Source organism: Stegastes partitus, unplaced genomic scaffold (genome assembly GCF_000690725.1).
Source record: "Stegastes partitus isolate 25-593 unplaced genomic scaffold, Stegastes_partitus-1.0.2 Scaffold209, whole genome shotgun sequence".
Taxonomy (NCBI): Eukaryota; Metazoa; Chordata; class Actinopteri; family Pomacentridae; genus Stegastes; species Stegastes partitus.
Window position 1 is genome coordinate 658,468 of NW_007577940.1, and position 14,275 is coordinate 672,742.

At 42.3% G+C, this 14,275-nt stretch overlaps 1 gene segment (V, D, J or C); it reads left to right on the forward strand.

Annotated features, from left to right (window-relative positions):
• The first annotated feature begins 400 nt into the window (after nt 1-400).
• The window catches only part of LOC103356578 (T-cell receptor alpha chain V region RL-5-like), an 18,238-nt gene continuing 4,363 nt past the window's right edge, over nt 401-14,275 (forward strand). The window contains 4 exon segments of the V gene segment in view: nt 401-455; nt 8,605-8,909; nt 9,500-9,502; nt 9,781-9,787. Of these exon segments, the coding sequence occupies nt 401-455; nt 8,605-8,909; nt 9,500-9,502; nt 9,781-9,787 (370 nt within the window).

Consider the following 14,275-nt stretch of genomic DNA (forward strand, 5'->3'; position numbering starts at 1 on the left):
ACATCTGACAGACATCAACCACTGAACATGTGTGAAATATAGAGAATCCAGTCTGTAAACTAGAACGTATGGAAAATAGGTAGAACGTAGAAAATAATTTACAAAATACAGTCATTAATTGATGACACGAGAGGGAGACACACTCTGTTAAAGCTCTGATTTGTGCGTTGTTGGACATAAAATAATTCCAAAACACAATCAATACTGACTGATGATCAATCAGTATGTTAGAGAGTGAATGAGAGCAGCAGCAGAGACAAACACACTGTTAGTCAGAGCTGTGAGAGGAAGGAGGAAAGGATGAAGGGAGGAGCTAAACTGGGACTCAAGTACAGAAAACACACAAACTTTCACAGTGGAGTTTGATCCACAAAACAGACAGATTGTCTTCATATTCAAGATGCTGTCAGTGAACTTGAGTCTGTTTGTCACTTTGTTTCTGTTCACAATAAGAGGTAGGTGACATATTTAACATGAACAGAGTTTCACTGAGAAAAACTAGTAGATCACAAAGTTCCATCTGTTCTACATGGAATAAAACTCTTTACAGCTGTTGATTGTTCTCCTTTAATCAATCATGTTTATTGATTCATGTCTTCCTCTGCATGTTGTGTTCTTCTCCAGAGTGTAAAGGAGAAGACAAAGTGATTCAGCCACCAGGAGATGTCATTGATGCTGAAGGAGACACAGTTAGACTGGAATGTACTTTTGAGACCAGCTACACAAATCTCGATTTGTTCTGGTACAAACAGGAAGTAAATGGCTTTCCAAAGTACATTTTAAAACGTGGTAATTATGGAAATGATAATGCTCCAGAGTTCCATAAAGACAGATTTGATGCTAAACTGAACAAGACATCAGTTCCTCTGAAGATCCAGAAGCTCCAGCTGTCTGACTCTGCTGTGTACTACTGTGGTCTGAGGCCCACAGTGACAGGAAACAGCAAAACTCTGTACAAAAAGCTTTGGAGCAAAGAAAAGAGAAAACTCCGCAGCATCCACTAGAGGGAGACACACTCTGTTAAACTTCTATGATATTTTCTGATTGTTCACTCAGAGCTAATGACCATATATGAACGCTGGAACTTAGATGGACTGGTAAATCAAAAGCTTTTCCTCTTCGCTCAGCTGCCTCGTCATCACTATGGTCCAGTACAATGCCCACATTACTACAGATGCTGCACCAGGCCTCCTTTCAATCAAAAGCTCCATTTTCCCACCACTTTTGAGCAAGATACCAAGATACTTTAGCTCCTTTACTTGGGGAGGCACTGAAGACACATCAGATACATTAAGTTGCTGATTTTTTGTTATGTGTGGATGCTATATGTTGCAAATCTGAGAACACAAACATGTTTTTAGGATGCTCTCTCTGGTCATTGAAATATATTGCTGTGCTATATATTGGTTCTCACTGCTATGTGAGAACAGAGAGAACTGTGAGAACAGCAGAGAACAATGTTCTTGCATTAGGAGGTGCTGATTCGAATCGCAGAAGTTTCACACTCAGCTGCAAACCGCTCCAGTGTGTTGAAGGTTGCTGTCTGATGAAGCCAACTGTACCACGTCATCTGCAAAAAGCAGAGAAGTGATCCTGAGGTCCCTAAACCGACAGCCAAGAGTCTCACAATCAAAAAGTCTGCTGCAGTTTCCTTTCTTGTATCAGCAGAGGTCAGAGCATCAGATAGTTCCATTACAAAGAACACAACCTTTTCCCAAAGGGGATTTTACTGTTAAAGCTTCTCTCATCTTCTTCTGAGACAATTGTAGGAAGAGTTCCATCCATCCATTATCTAGCTGGAGCCTATCCCAGCTGATTTAGGGCGAAGGCAGGGGACACCCTGGACAGGTCGCCAGTCTATTGCAGGGCTACAGTTAGAGACAGACAACCAAGCACACTCACATTCACACCTACGGACAATTTAGAATCACCAGTTAACCTCACCATGTTTTTGGACTGTGGTAGGAAGCTGGAGAACTCAGAGAGAATCCACGCTGCAGGGGGAGAGCATGCAAAGTCCACACAGAAAGATCCCTGGTGTCCTCACCAGACGTAAACCGGCGACCTTCTAGCTGCGAGGCGACGTGCTAACAACCGCGCCAGCTTGCAGCCCACTTTAGGAAGAGTTTGGTTTTTTAAATCAATTACCAGTCGAATAAAATTATAGTTCTGGAAAGTGATTTAAATGTAATGCAAAAGTAAAACCAAGAGAATAACACAATGGTTTTGATGTTCAGAACATCTAGTGATATGACAAGAGGAACATTAGAATTAGAATTATAATTGCAATAAAACTTTATTAATCCCTTTGGTACAAGACCTCAGGGAAATTACTACACCAAAAAACAACACAACACCAACATAAAATCAGCAACAAAACAACAGCATTCAAAATTCAAATCAAATTCAAATCAAATCAGCATTCAAATTCAGCACACAATACACAGATACACGTAGCATATTGCACAGTCTGGTGATAGAGCATGATCTTCTATCTCACCCCAATGTCCTCACTCCTCAACCCTTGCCCCCATCCTCTCCCCACCTGCTGCTCCTCCCCTTCCCCCCGAGCTCAGAGTTGAACAGTTTGATGGCTCGGGGAACAAAGATGTTTTGGTCCTGTTAGTTTTGCACCTGGGGAGGAGCAGCCTGTCGCTGAACTGGATCCTCTGGGCGATGATGACAGTTTGCAGAGGGTGGCTGGCATCGTCCATGATGGCCAGCAGTTTGTTCAGTGTCCTCCTCTCTGCCACTGTCACCAGGGAGTCCAGATTCATGCCCACTGCAGAGCTGACCCGCCTGATTAATTTGTCCAGCCTCGATGCGTCCCTCTTTGATGTGCTGCTGCCCCAGCACACCACGGTGTAGAAAAGGACGCTGGTGACCGCCAACTGGTAGAACATCCGCAGGAGTTTCCTGCAGATGTTGAACGACCGGAGCCTCCTCAGGAAGTACAGACTGCTCTGTCCCCTCTTGTACAGGTAGTCTGTGTTGCATGTCCAGTCCAACTTGCTGTCCAGCCACAGCCCAAGGTACTTGTAGTTTTGTACAAGTTCAACCTCATGTGCCTCAATCAGAACTGGTCATGGGCATGGTCCAGATTTCCTGAAGTCTATGACCAGTTCCTTTGTCTTTGAGGCATTGAGCTACAGGTGGTTTCCTTTGCACCAGACAACAAAGTCGTCCACCAGACTCCTGTACTCCCTCTCTCTGTCATCCTTGATACACCCCATGATGACTGTGTCATCTGTGTACTTCTGTATGTGGCACAGCTCCGAGTTGTAACAGAAGTCCGAGGTGTACAGGGTGAAGAGGAGAGGGGCCAGCACTGTCCCCTGAGGGGCCCCTGTACTGCTGACCACAGTGTCAGTGCCTTCAGTCTGACATACTGTGGTCTGTCAGTGAGGTAGTCGGAGATCCAGTCCACCAGGCACGAGTCCATTCTCATCCTTTCTAACTTTCCCCGCTGTAGTGGGGGCTGGATGGTATTAAAGGCACTTGAGAAGTCCATAAAAAGAATCCTCACAGTGCCGCTTCCCTCGTCCAGGCGTGAGTGGGCTTGATGGAGGAGGTACAGCACAGCATCCTGAACATGTCGAGGGAGGAGCAACTCTGTCAAAGATCAGAACAGAAAAGGACTCCCACTGTCACATACATTCAGTATGTAAACCAACATAACAGATAGTGTGTGGAAGATGCTGTCACTGCATTACTGGGTCATGTTTCCTTTGTTGATGATCACACTAAAAGGTAGGTTAAAGAGGGAAGAAGAAATTTCTTTAAAAGATCTGTTTGATGGAAATCGCTTTATTATTCAACATTTATCTCTTCATTTAGGCGTCAGATGTCAACAACTGACTGCAGTGAACGATGAAGAGTCCAGTTTAGAAGGCAGCACTGTCACTCTGACTTACAAATACTCCAAACAAGCTACTGGTGGTGACCAGTTTTACTGGTATCGACAACATCCAGGAAAACCTCCAGAGTTCCTCATCTTTCACTTGGGAACACAAAATGTAACACAAGCTGGACTCTCTGCTACAGTGAGTGGTGATAAAAACCAAATCACTCTGAAGATCTCCTCTGCTGCAGTGACAGACTCTGCTGTGTACTACTGTGCTCTGAGGCCCACAGTGACAGGAAACAGCAAAATTCTGTACAAAAACCTTTGGAGCAAAGACAACAGAAAACTCCACAACATCCACTAGAGGGAGACACACTCTGTTGCACTTTCATGATTTGATCTGATTGTTTACCATCATCTCTATTTTTATATTCTCAGCATCCAGATGCGGCCGTTGTTTCTGGGGAAAAAAAAAGCTCCAATAAAAACTTCTTGTCTAACCATTAAATCCCCCAAACTGTAAGTCTGAGAGAAGATTCAAAATCTTGTAGCATCATATTTTCAGTGTTCTGCTGCAGTAAATACAAAAGATCAGATCTGTAGCAAGGTGACAAGGCAACACACAAAGTAAACATTCAGCAAACATTTCTCAGAACAACCCCGTTGGGAATGAAAAGAATCCCACTGGTTCAACTTTGGGAGCAAAAAACTTCTAAAAATGGTTTTCACTGGTTCCTGCCACTGTGGTTCAACTCAGCCAATCGAATTATTTCTGTGTTCAGACCTGAAATGTTTGAGGAAATCAAACCACAGTGTGACTGATAAATGTTGTGCAGTGGAAGAACATTGTTCATCTGCTGTGTGTCTGACTTTAATAACTCCAAAGATATGTTGCTTTACCTCTTTCTGTTTTCATCTCACATCATAGGTGAGTTTCAGATCAGGGATCAAAGTTTGCTTTGACCTCTTGCATTAATGAAAAGTACCAGGGGACTGAACCCTACGTGCATACAATATTGTAGCATGTACGGTGAGCATCCTCCAAAAAATACATCACCCCCTGAAGTTGATACAATCACTCTACCAAGGTGTATAGATAATCTATCACACATAAGATATCCAGTCTGCTCTGAGAACAGTTGTTTGAGACCATTTCATTGTACTTGGCAAGCCTCATGCAATTAAAAGGTCTACAATTGTTCTCAGAGGGTGATGTATTTTTGGGGGGATGCTCATCATACATGCTACAATACTGTAGAATAATGTCATGCTGCTCACTCAGTGCTGAGGGGTAGTTCTAAACATATGATTGCATTAAAGGGAGTTACCGTACAGCAGGAAATTTTTGGTTCAGTATGATGCTTTTTTTATCGTTAAATATTACAGCACTCTCACTTAAATTCTTTCCCATTTTGAAGGGTCCATGATTCAACATTTGGCTTCTGCTCGAGACATNGAAAAAGGCTAAGATTGCAATGTATGCTGATGACTCAACAATATATGTGGTTGCATCATCTGTGAGAGAGCTGAATACCATTTTAGATATGGAATTGACGTCAGTGGTAGAATGGGTGACAAGTAATAAATTGGTGCTTAATGTTGGTAAAACAAAGTCAATTATAATTGGGTCTAAGTATCAGTTAAAAACCAAACCTGTGCTCAGCTTAAAGATAAACAATATACCAATTGAACAAGTACAAGAGGTAAAACTTCTGGGTATTATCCTCGATCATAAATTAACATGGTCTAAACAAATTGATTACACTGTGAGTAAGATGGGTAGGGGTGTGTCAGTTGTATGGAGAGTATTAAAAGTTGTGCCATCTGATGTCATTAAACAGGTTTTGAATGCTTTAGTTCTGTCACAGCTTGATTATTGTTTTGTGATTTGGTCTGGTGCTGCAATGAAAGAGTAAAAAAAAACTACAAGTAGCTCAAAACAAAGCAGCGCGTTGTGCTTTACAGTGTTCCTACAGAACTAGTGTATCAGATATGCATGACAGTCTGGGTTGGCTCACTATCAGGCAGAGATCCATCTATGTTTTGTTATATTTTGTCAGGAATATTCTGTTGATGCGATCCCCAAAGATATTACATGAAAGGCTATTTTCTCAGGTTGCTCATCATAATTATCAAACACGATTCGTAACACAATGACGGTTTATTCTACCTAAAGCATGAGCAAGTGCAATGTAGAAAACAGTCATGTACAGAGTCGTGGGTGGGTGGAATTCACTGCCACTGTATTTAGTGCAACAGGATACTAGAGATTGTTTCAAAATTTTGTTGAAACAATATTTACAATTTCTTGAGAAGGTATAGATAAGGAAAATGGTGTTTCAAAATAAAACGTAATGCTTGTGAGAGCAAAGTGTGAGGACCGTGATATTATATGTGGTTTCCGGGCTCTGTCTGTTTTGGTGTTGTGGTGAGCATGTGTTCTTTCTCTTGCAGTCTGGGCGGAGCCGATCCGAGGAGAACGCTCTGGCGCTGGCTGCTGTGGATCATCAGCTCATCAGCCTCTCGCCCTTCAAATACGAGCGGCTCACAGGACTCCAGCGCCAGATGACTGTGATACATCCACAGTGGTACCATCAGGCCGCTTAGCTGCTACACTCCGTTGAGCATTTGAGCTAAGGTTATTTCTCTTCTCGAGTTTTCGCCAGTCGAATGTGTTTGTTGTCTCTGTGTGCCTCCAGCGTCTCTTCACGGCTCCAGCTCCAGCATTATCTGGCACGCCTGCCTTTTCCTCTCTTGAACCCCCACCACGGAAACCCACAGCCACGAGTACCCTCACGAGATGGTTCACGGCTCACGCACCTCCACGGATAAAAGACCTCTCATGAGCACCATCCCCAGAGCACCGGACTTCCAACCACCACCTCGTGACCCTCCACCATGACTCCCTCAATGGAACCTCCCTCACGGAATCCTTCCCCGCACCACGCACCCCCCACCACGACTGAGACCTCTCCACGGGATTCCCTCACCTGGTTTCCATCACAACCCCACCTTTGTGAACAAAACCTTTTCCTTTAACCTATTTCTCCCTGCTTCTCTTTTTCGTTTGGGTCCGCCCGCACAGCTCCTGTGCACGGGTCATCACACAAAGAATATAAAATGTAATTTGCCCTATTCTCTTGGATTCAATTAGTTGAAGAACAGGATGGATGAATATGTTATTTAAGGTCATTCTGATTGTATGTCTATGATGAAGAATTATGAGTTCAAGATTAATAATGATGGATTTATAATTCTGTATATGATTTAATGTATAGTGTACTGAATGACAATATGTTTCTGTACCTTATTTTGTAAAGTTAACGAGATGAGCTCTTATGTTTGTTGTGTTTGTTGTGTGTATAAGTGTGATTGTGCATATATGTGTGGACCCCAGGAAGAATAGTCAATGCTTATGCTGGTGCTAATGGGGATCCTAATAAACGAAACGAAACAGTACCCCTGGATATAACTCCACCATAAAGACAAAAGAACACTGCAAGTGTGGCAGCTACAACAATGCACTATACATTAAAATGATCCCAGGATAACTGAATGGGATTTTGGTGTCCGACAACGCCACTCTGGGAATTGCACCCAGAGAATTACCTTCTACCAGCACGAGAAGGCACACAGGTCTATTCTACCCACAAGACATGAGACGTGGATCCGAGGTTAAATCAAGTACTTTATTTTAAACAAGTTTTAAAATATATGTTGTTTTTGTTTTAAAATGTTGCTCACCATTCACACCAGGGATAACAAAAGGACTTAATCAGACTGCTGAGGCTTACCGGCCGAACAGGGGCTCATGAAGGGGAGGGGAGTTCCCTAATATAAAGCAAAAGACCCATGCACACTTGTCACACACTCAAAGTGAAGGAAACCATTTCCCTTTGGATCACAGCACACATGAAAGGAGGGGGACACCACCACCGGGATTACCAGCACCACTGCCACCAGCCTTCAGCAACTGAAAAGGAGAAAACAAATTAAGGGGGAGGAGGAAACAAGCAAATTAATAGAAAGTATACTAAAGTATCAGAATATACCAAGTGGGCAGGTTTTAGATTAAACTATACAAATTATACAAAATGATAAATGCCCAAATGAAAGAAAATAAACACAAACAAAAGAAGAAACTTTTCTAAACAATTAATCAAACCAAAACAATATGAATGCTTAATCACACGATTAAAAGGAGGATTAAACTCTGTCATACACAGTGAATGCAATCAATGTGAACCGCCAGTGAAATAAGGCATCTGTGTTGGGCCGTCAGTCCACCAACAGCCAACAAGCGGAAGCCAACACGGCCAGATCATGCAGCCACACGATTCACCAAAGCGCCATGCGATGTATCGTCGGCAAGACAATAAAACTGGAAGAGAACAGCGGATGACCCAGCAGCATAGGAGGAAGCAGGAGACAAACCAGGAGACAAAGCAGCAGTGGTCTCAATCAGCTGATAGTGGCGTCAGCAGCGGCGTAGGCGACCATCCAAGCCAATTTCACCTGCTATCAGGAGTGGCGGACACACACACACCAAGGAGGGAGGAAGAGAGCCCAAGCATCTCAACACTTTACCACAACCAATTTTGTTAAAAAGGTTATTAAAAAGTGTAAGTCAGGGGATGGATACAAGAACATTTCCAAGTCACTAAATATCCCTNAAACTCTTTACAGCTGCTGATTGTTCTCCTTTAATCAATCATCTTTATTGATTCATGTCTTCCTCTGCATGTTGTGTTCTTCTCCAGAGTGTAAAGCAGAAGACAAAGTGACACAGCCACCAGAAGATGTCTTTGCTGCTGAAGGAGACACAGTTACACTGGACTGTACTTTTGAGACCAGTTCCATAACTCCTAATTTGTTCTGGTACAAACAGGAAGTAAATGGCTTTCCAAAGTACATTTTAAAACGTGGTAGTTATGGAGAAGATAATGCTCCAGAATTCCATAAAGACAGATTTGATGCTCAAGTCAACAAGACATCAGTTCCTCTGAAGATCCAGAAGCTCCAGCTGTCAGACTCTGCTGTGTACTACTGTGCTCTGCAGCCCACAGTGACAGGAAACAGCAAAACTCTGTACAAAAACCTTTGGAGCAAAGACAACAGAAAAATCAACTACATCCACTAGAGGGAGACATACTGTGTTACAGTTTTTTGACATGATTTCATCTTGTCAATCAGCAACCATCTGTTCATTCTAAGATGCAATTATTATGTAAAGCTTAACAAATAAAAGCACTCATAATTTACAATATAGTTACCAGAGGAAATGAGTGATCAGTCCAAAGAACTTAAGTATAAAGCAAATGAACTTGTATTTTTGTTTCTTGAAGTTAGTCCACCTTCATCCAAGAGGCCTCTTCACTTCAAACAGACTGACTGGGAGTTAATCACATGACTAACGGCCCATAAATGACACAGAATTCACTTGTCTTGAGGTGTAGATGGTTTTGAAATTACCCAGTGAGGGATAATTCTAGATGTCATTGGTGAGAAAGCTTTCTGAGGAGACATCTGAGGACTTTACTGTTAGAACTTGGTACGTGATGTTGAATACCCCCTCCTCTGTTTAGAGATGACTTTTTCAGTCAAACTGAAATGGTCTCTTCCTCTCCCCTCTTAAACATCTGTCTTTTCTGAAAGAATGTGGAAATTTCTGTTCTCAATGACTTGTTTTCTGTTGTTCAGATGCAGATGGACTGCTGAGTGTTTGCCTGAAGAGCTCTTCTCCTTTGTTAATCCATATTACTGGGCAGCGGTTGTTTAGTTTCCCCAATATATAGGTCTGTGCACTCCTCATATAAACTCCTACATGTATATCTCAGTTTCTCCCAAGGTAGAAAAGAAAGTACATCCCTCAACCAGTGCAGAAATGACAGGGCTGAATTTGATTTCCGATTAAAAAGTATGAGTCTGCGCGCAAGCAGGGAGGCAAGTGCATTTGCTTATAAATTTGAGACTTTGTGGCCTGGAGGTGGTATGCCAAAGTTTGCTCTGTGGTAGTCAGGTGTTGTAGTCTGACTACAGATTTTGGAAAATACATCAAATATCTGTCTCCAGTAGTCATTGAGGGAGGTGCATGACCAGAACATGTGTCCTGTTGTGGTGGGTGCATAGCTGCATCTCGAACAACCAGGATCTGCAGTGGGGAAGAGTTTAGACAATTTATCCCTTGAATAGTGAAGGCGATGGAGTACTTCAAATTAAACTAAACCATGGTGTATACACAATGATGAGGTATGAATATGTTTTAGATTATATTGCCACATATCTTCAGAAAGCTCAACCCTCAAATCTGTTTCCCATGCCATTTTAGTTTTATCCCATGACATATACCGTAAATTGCAACTATGCATTTCTTCTCATCAGAATCCAGTCCTAGAATTGGATGATGATGATCCTCAGGTGGTGGGAAAAGGAAATGAGGGAAACTTTTTTCTGGTAAACTTACATAGCTAAAGAAATCTACAATAATGCGATATGGGTATATTGTGGTCATTTTTGAGTGTTTCAAATGAAATAAACCCATTGTCAGGGTACAAATCACAGAAGACTATCAATCCCTTTCTATGCTAGTACTAAAATGCATTGTCAAACTGAGATGGAGGAAAGAAGTGGGTATCTGCTACTGGGAAATACCCGCTATACTGCCCTAAACCAAAATTTTTCCTGAAGTATAACCATATCCTAAGTCCGGCTTTGACAACCGGGTTTGTGAACTGTGTACTACTGTTACGTGGTAGCAATGATGTAAGTGTTGCTAGAGGGTTGGATAATAGTTCCATATTGGTGTCGAAATTGTGGAAGAGGTTGATGTAGGATGAGGAGCCCATCCCAGAGAGACACACCGGAGACTCAGATGACTTGAAATAAGGTTTACTGATATCAGGAGAAGTGACACTAACAGAAAAGCAGTTCATGCAATGTCAGCATTAATTCTCAAGATCCTTCTCACACCTGTACTCTTTTATTCAGTGGGAGCCACATCCAGATTTATGGGTGAAAGGGAAACAAAGATATGTCGGCACCTGGGTATAATCTGGCCTTGAGAGGTACAGGCAGAGCCTGCGAGGGCCTGTCCTGCTACAATGAGGTTTATGTGAGGTCAAGAATGTATAGAAGAGTTGCAGAGCGCACATCTGCTACAAGCACTATGGTTACCTAACAGATGTCAATTGGTTCAATATCTTCTCTAAAAGATTAACTCCAAAGCAGGAAAGCAATTTTTCCTTCACACATATGAACACAGTCTGGACCTTGCTTGTTCTCATATGTGTAAATCCAATGAATTAGTTTTACTGTTAGCAGCCCAATCATACCAAAGAAAATTGGGAAATCCCAAACCACCTGCATCTAAAGGACCCCTCAGGTACATCTTTTTCATCCTATTCCATATAAATGAAGAGATTAGTCTATCTAACTGTTTAAATGGGGATAAATATGGGGATCATCTGAAACACAAAGAAATCTAGGCAGGACTGTCATCTTAACTACATCAATGCGACCTGCTAACGAAATTGGTATGGTTGACCATTTCCCCCAAATCTTGTTTCGTTTTCTCTAATAATGAGTTAAAGTTGGGTTTCTCCAAATTCTCTATCTTATGGGTGACTTTAATTCCTAGATATGTTAACATATTGCGTTTTATTTTTAATCTCAATTAAAAAGGTCAATTGGAAAAAGTAGGCTCTTGGAGTAGTTCAATTTGTAGCCTGAGAGGTGTCTGAAGTTTTCTAGCATCAACAACAATTTTGGAATCGATACTGCTGGGTTGGATATATGCAAAAGCAGGTCATACGCATATAGCGCCACCTTATGGACTTTGCTGCCACGGGAGATGCCGGTGATACTCTCTTCTGCTCTAAGGGCTATAGCAAGGGGCTCAACTGCCAGATCGAACAGGCATGCGCAGATGCCGCAGCCCTACCTGCAGGACCTGCGAAGAGGAAATAGTCAGAAATATTATTATTGGTCCGTACAGTCGCAGTGGGTGCGTCATATATTATTTTAATCCATGTTAAGAATGATTGTCCGAAGCCAAATTATTCTAAAACAGCAAGCAGGTACTGCCACTCAGTGTGATCAATTGCTTTTTCAGCATCCAAGGAGATTATCACTTCTGTGGTGTCTTCAGACGCCAAGTGCAGGGTGTACAGGATATTGAATAATTTACGCATATTATAGAATGATTGTCTACCTGTTCTACAAAGCCTGTTTGATCTGGATCAATGGCTGTTGGAATTACAGTCTATATTGGTGGCTAGTATTTTTGTGAGACTTTTATAGTCACAGTTTAAAAGGCTTATTGGGTGGTCCAAGCCGCATAATAAAGGGTCTTTGTCTTTTTTGAGCAGTACTGAAATCATGACCTGAGTCATGGTTTGGGCTATTTCTGATATTCAAAAAAGTCCTGGTACAACTGGCTAAGTACTGGTGCTAGTTTATCAGCAAATTCCTTGTATATCTCAACTGGAAACTCACCAGATCATCCAGCCTTACCACTCTGCATTGATTTAATTGCCTGCATTACTTCATCTGTTGTGATCATCTGTAAACTGTCCTCTGGGGTGATTGTAGGAATGAATTAATTTTTTATTTTGATTTAAAAAACAACTGTTCAGTTTGTTTAATTGAGAGGTTATCCAATTTACTTTTTAACAGTAATTCTTCTTTGAAGAGCTCGGGCGTTGGGGCCTCAGCATATTTATGGTCCACCTCTGGTATACTGTGAGATAGGTCACTCAAACCTTGTTTATGTTTCTTTCTCTCATAAGCTGTTTAGGCTCAACAGCTCCCACAGTAGTTCTTCGATACTTGCAGTGGGATGGCGTCCCTCACATGATTCAAGACCTTCTTTTATCCCGACCAGACGCGCATGAAATCATCACTGGCTCCCATCGATTTCTTCCACTTTCTGGAGGAAAGTGTTAGTGTTTAAGTCAGCTGCACTTGAGTCTATCCATGCCAAAATCCTGCTTTCACTGCTTGCAATGGTGGCCATGAAAGCAGTTAGGTCTGTTGTCTCCTAATCTGAGAATTCCTCATTTGCGGTCACAATTTCAGCTGAGTCCGAGGCTTTAGCAGAGGTCTCTTTCTTGTGGCATTTTACTTTAGGCATTTTGTTGTATAGTCGTATATCATGAAAAGATTGAGCTATGGGTGTGACACACTGGTGTTATTCAGTTCTCAGAGACAGATATGGTCTTGTTGTTTTATAACAATATTATTAAAAAAAAACATTCACCTAGGTTGGGAGCTCTGCACAAACACGTCCTGACACATCACTGCTTGCAAGTGCCCCCCCTGCAGAGACGCAGTCCTGAGGCTCCCAAACCAAACACACTCCTCACCTTGAGATCCTGTTCATGAACACCACAAACAGGATCAGAGACAAAGGGCAGCACTGGTGGAGTCCAACACCCACCGGAAATGTGTTTGACTTTGTTCCAAGAACACTACAATTGCTCTCACTGTGGCTGTACATGGATCGAATGGCTTGTAAGCACGAGCCTGGTACCCCAAACTCCTTAGATACTCCACAGAGCCCCTCAGGGGACATGGTTGAAGGCCTTTTCCAAATCCACAAAATACATGTGAACTTCCTGGCCCAACTCCCATGACTCCCTCAGCAGCTCTGCAAAGGTAAAGAGCGGGTCGATTGGTCCACGACCAGGACGGAAACCGATGGGAGTCAAACAGCATTGTTCTGTGTTTATAGGTGATCTGTAAAGTTTGATGTTAAGGTATCTATCCTCCTCAGTGTGCACAACACAGTGAAAAAAAAATAAAAAAGCTATTTATTTTCCCTGTCATCCTCCTTGGGAACCGGATGTTGAACCAGTGCCTGAGTATTCTGCCCTTGCAGAGCTCAGTGCTCTGATCTTTTCCTCCTCAATGTAGAGATTAGCCACAGTGAGCGAAACGGTAGTAATGCAGTAGTCCAGCAGAGCATATTTCTAATTGGGGGTGAAGTTGGTTTTGTTGTTTAAGAGTTCTCAGTTAGCATGTGAAGAGTGAGGTGACATCAAATGATATCATGATTTCATGTGGGGAGAGTTTCACTTCTTAATCTGAATGGACCTGTGTTTTTCTCTTGCTTTGCAGTTGAATTGGTTAGGTTATAAGGTATAAAGGTTATATTAATCAAAAAAGAAATTCTTGAATGGCCTGAGACGGCCACAGCAACAGCGGGATTCAAGATAAAAGTGATAAGAAATGCTTTGGGTCTCGTTGAATTATTATTATATGCAGAAAGATCCTGGGTGTCCTCATCGGCGCGAACCGGCGACCTTCTAGCTGCGAGGCGACATGCTAACAACCGAGCCACCTTGCAGCCCACTGTAGGAAGAGTTTGGTGTTTTAAAATCGGTTACCGGTCGAATAAAATGATGGTTCTGGAAAGTGATTTAAATACAATGC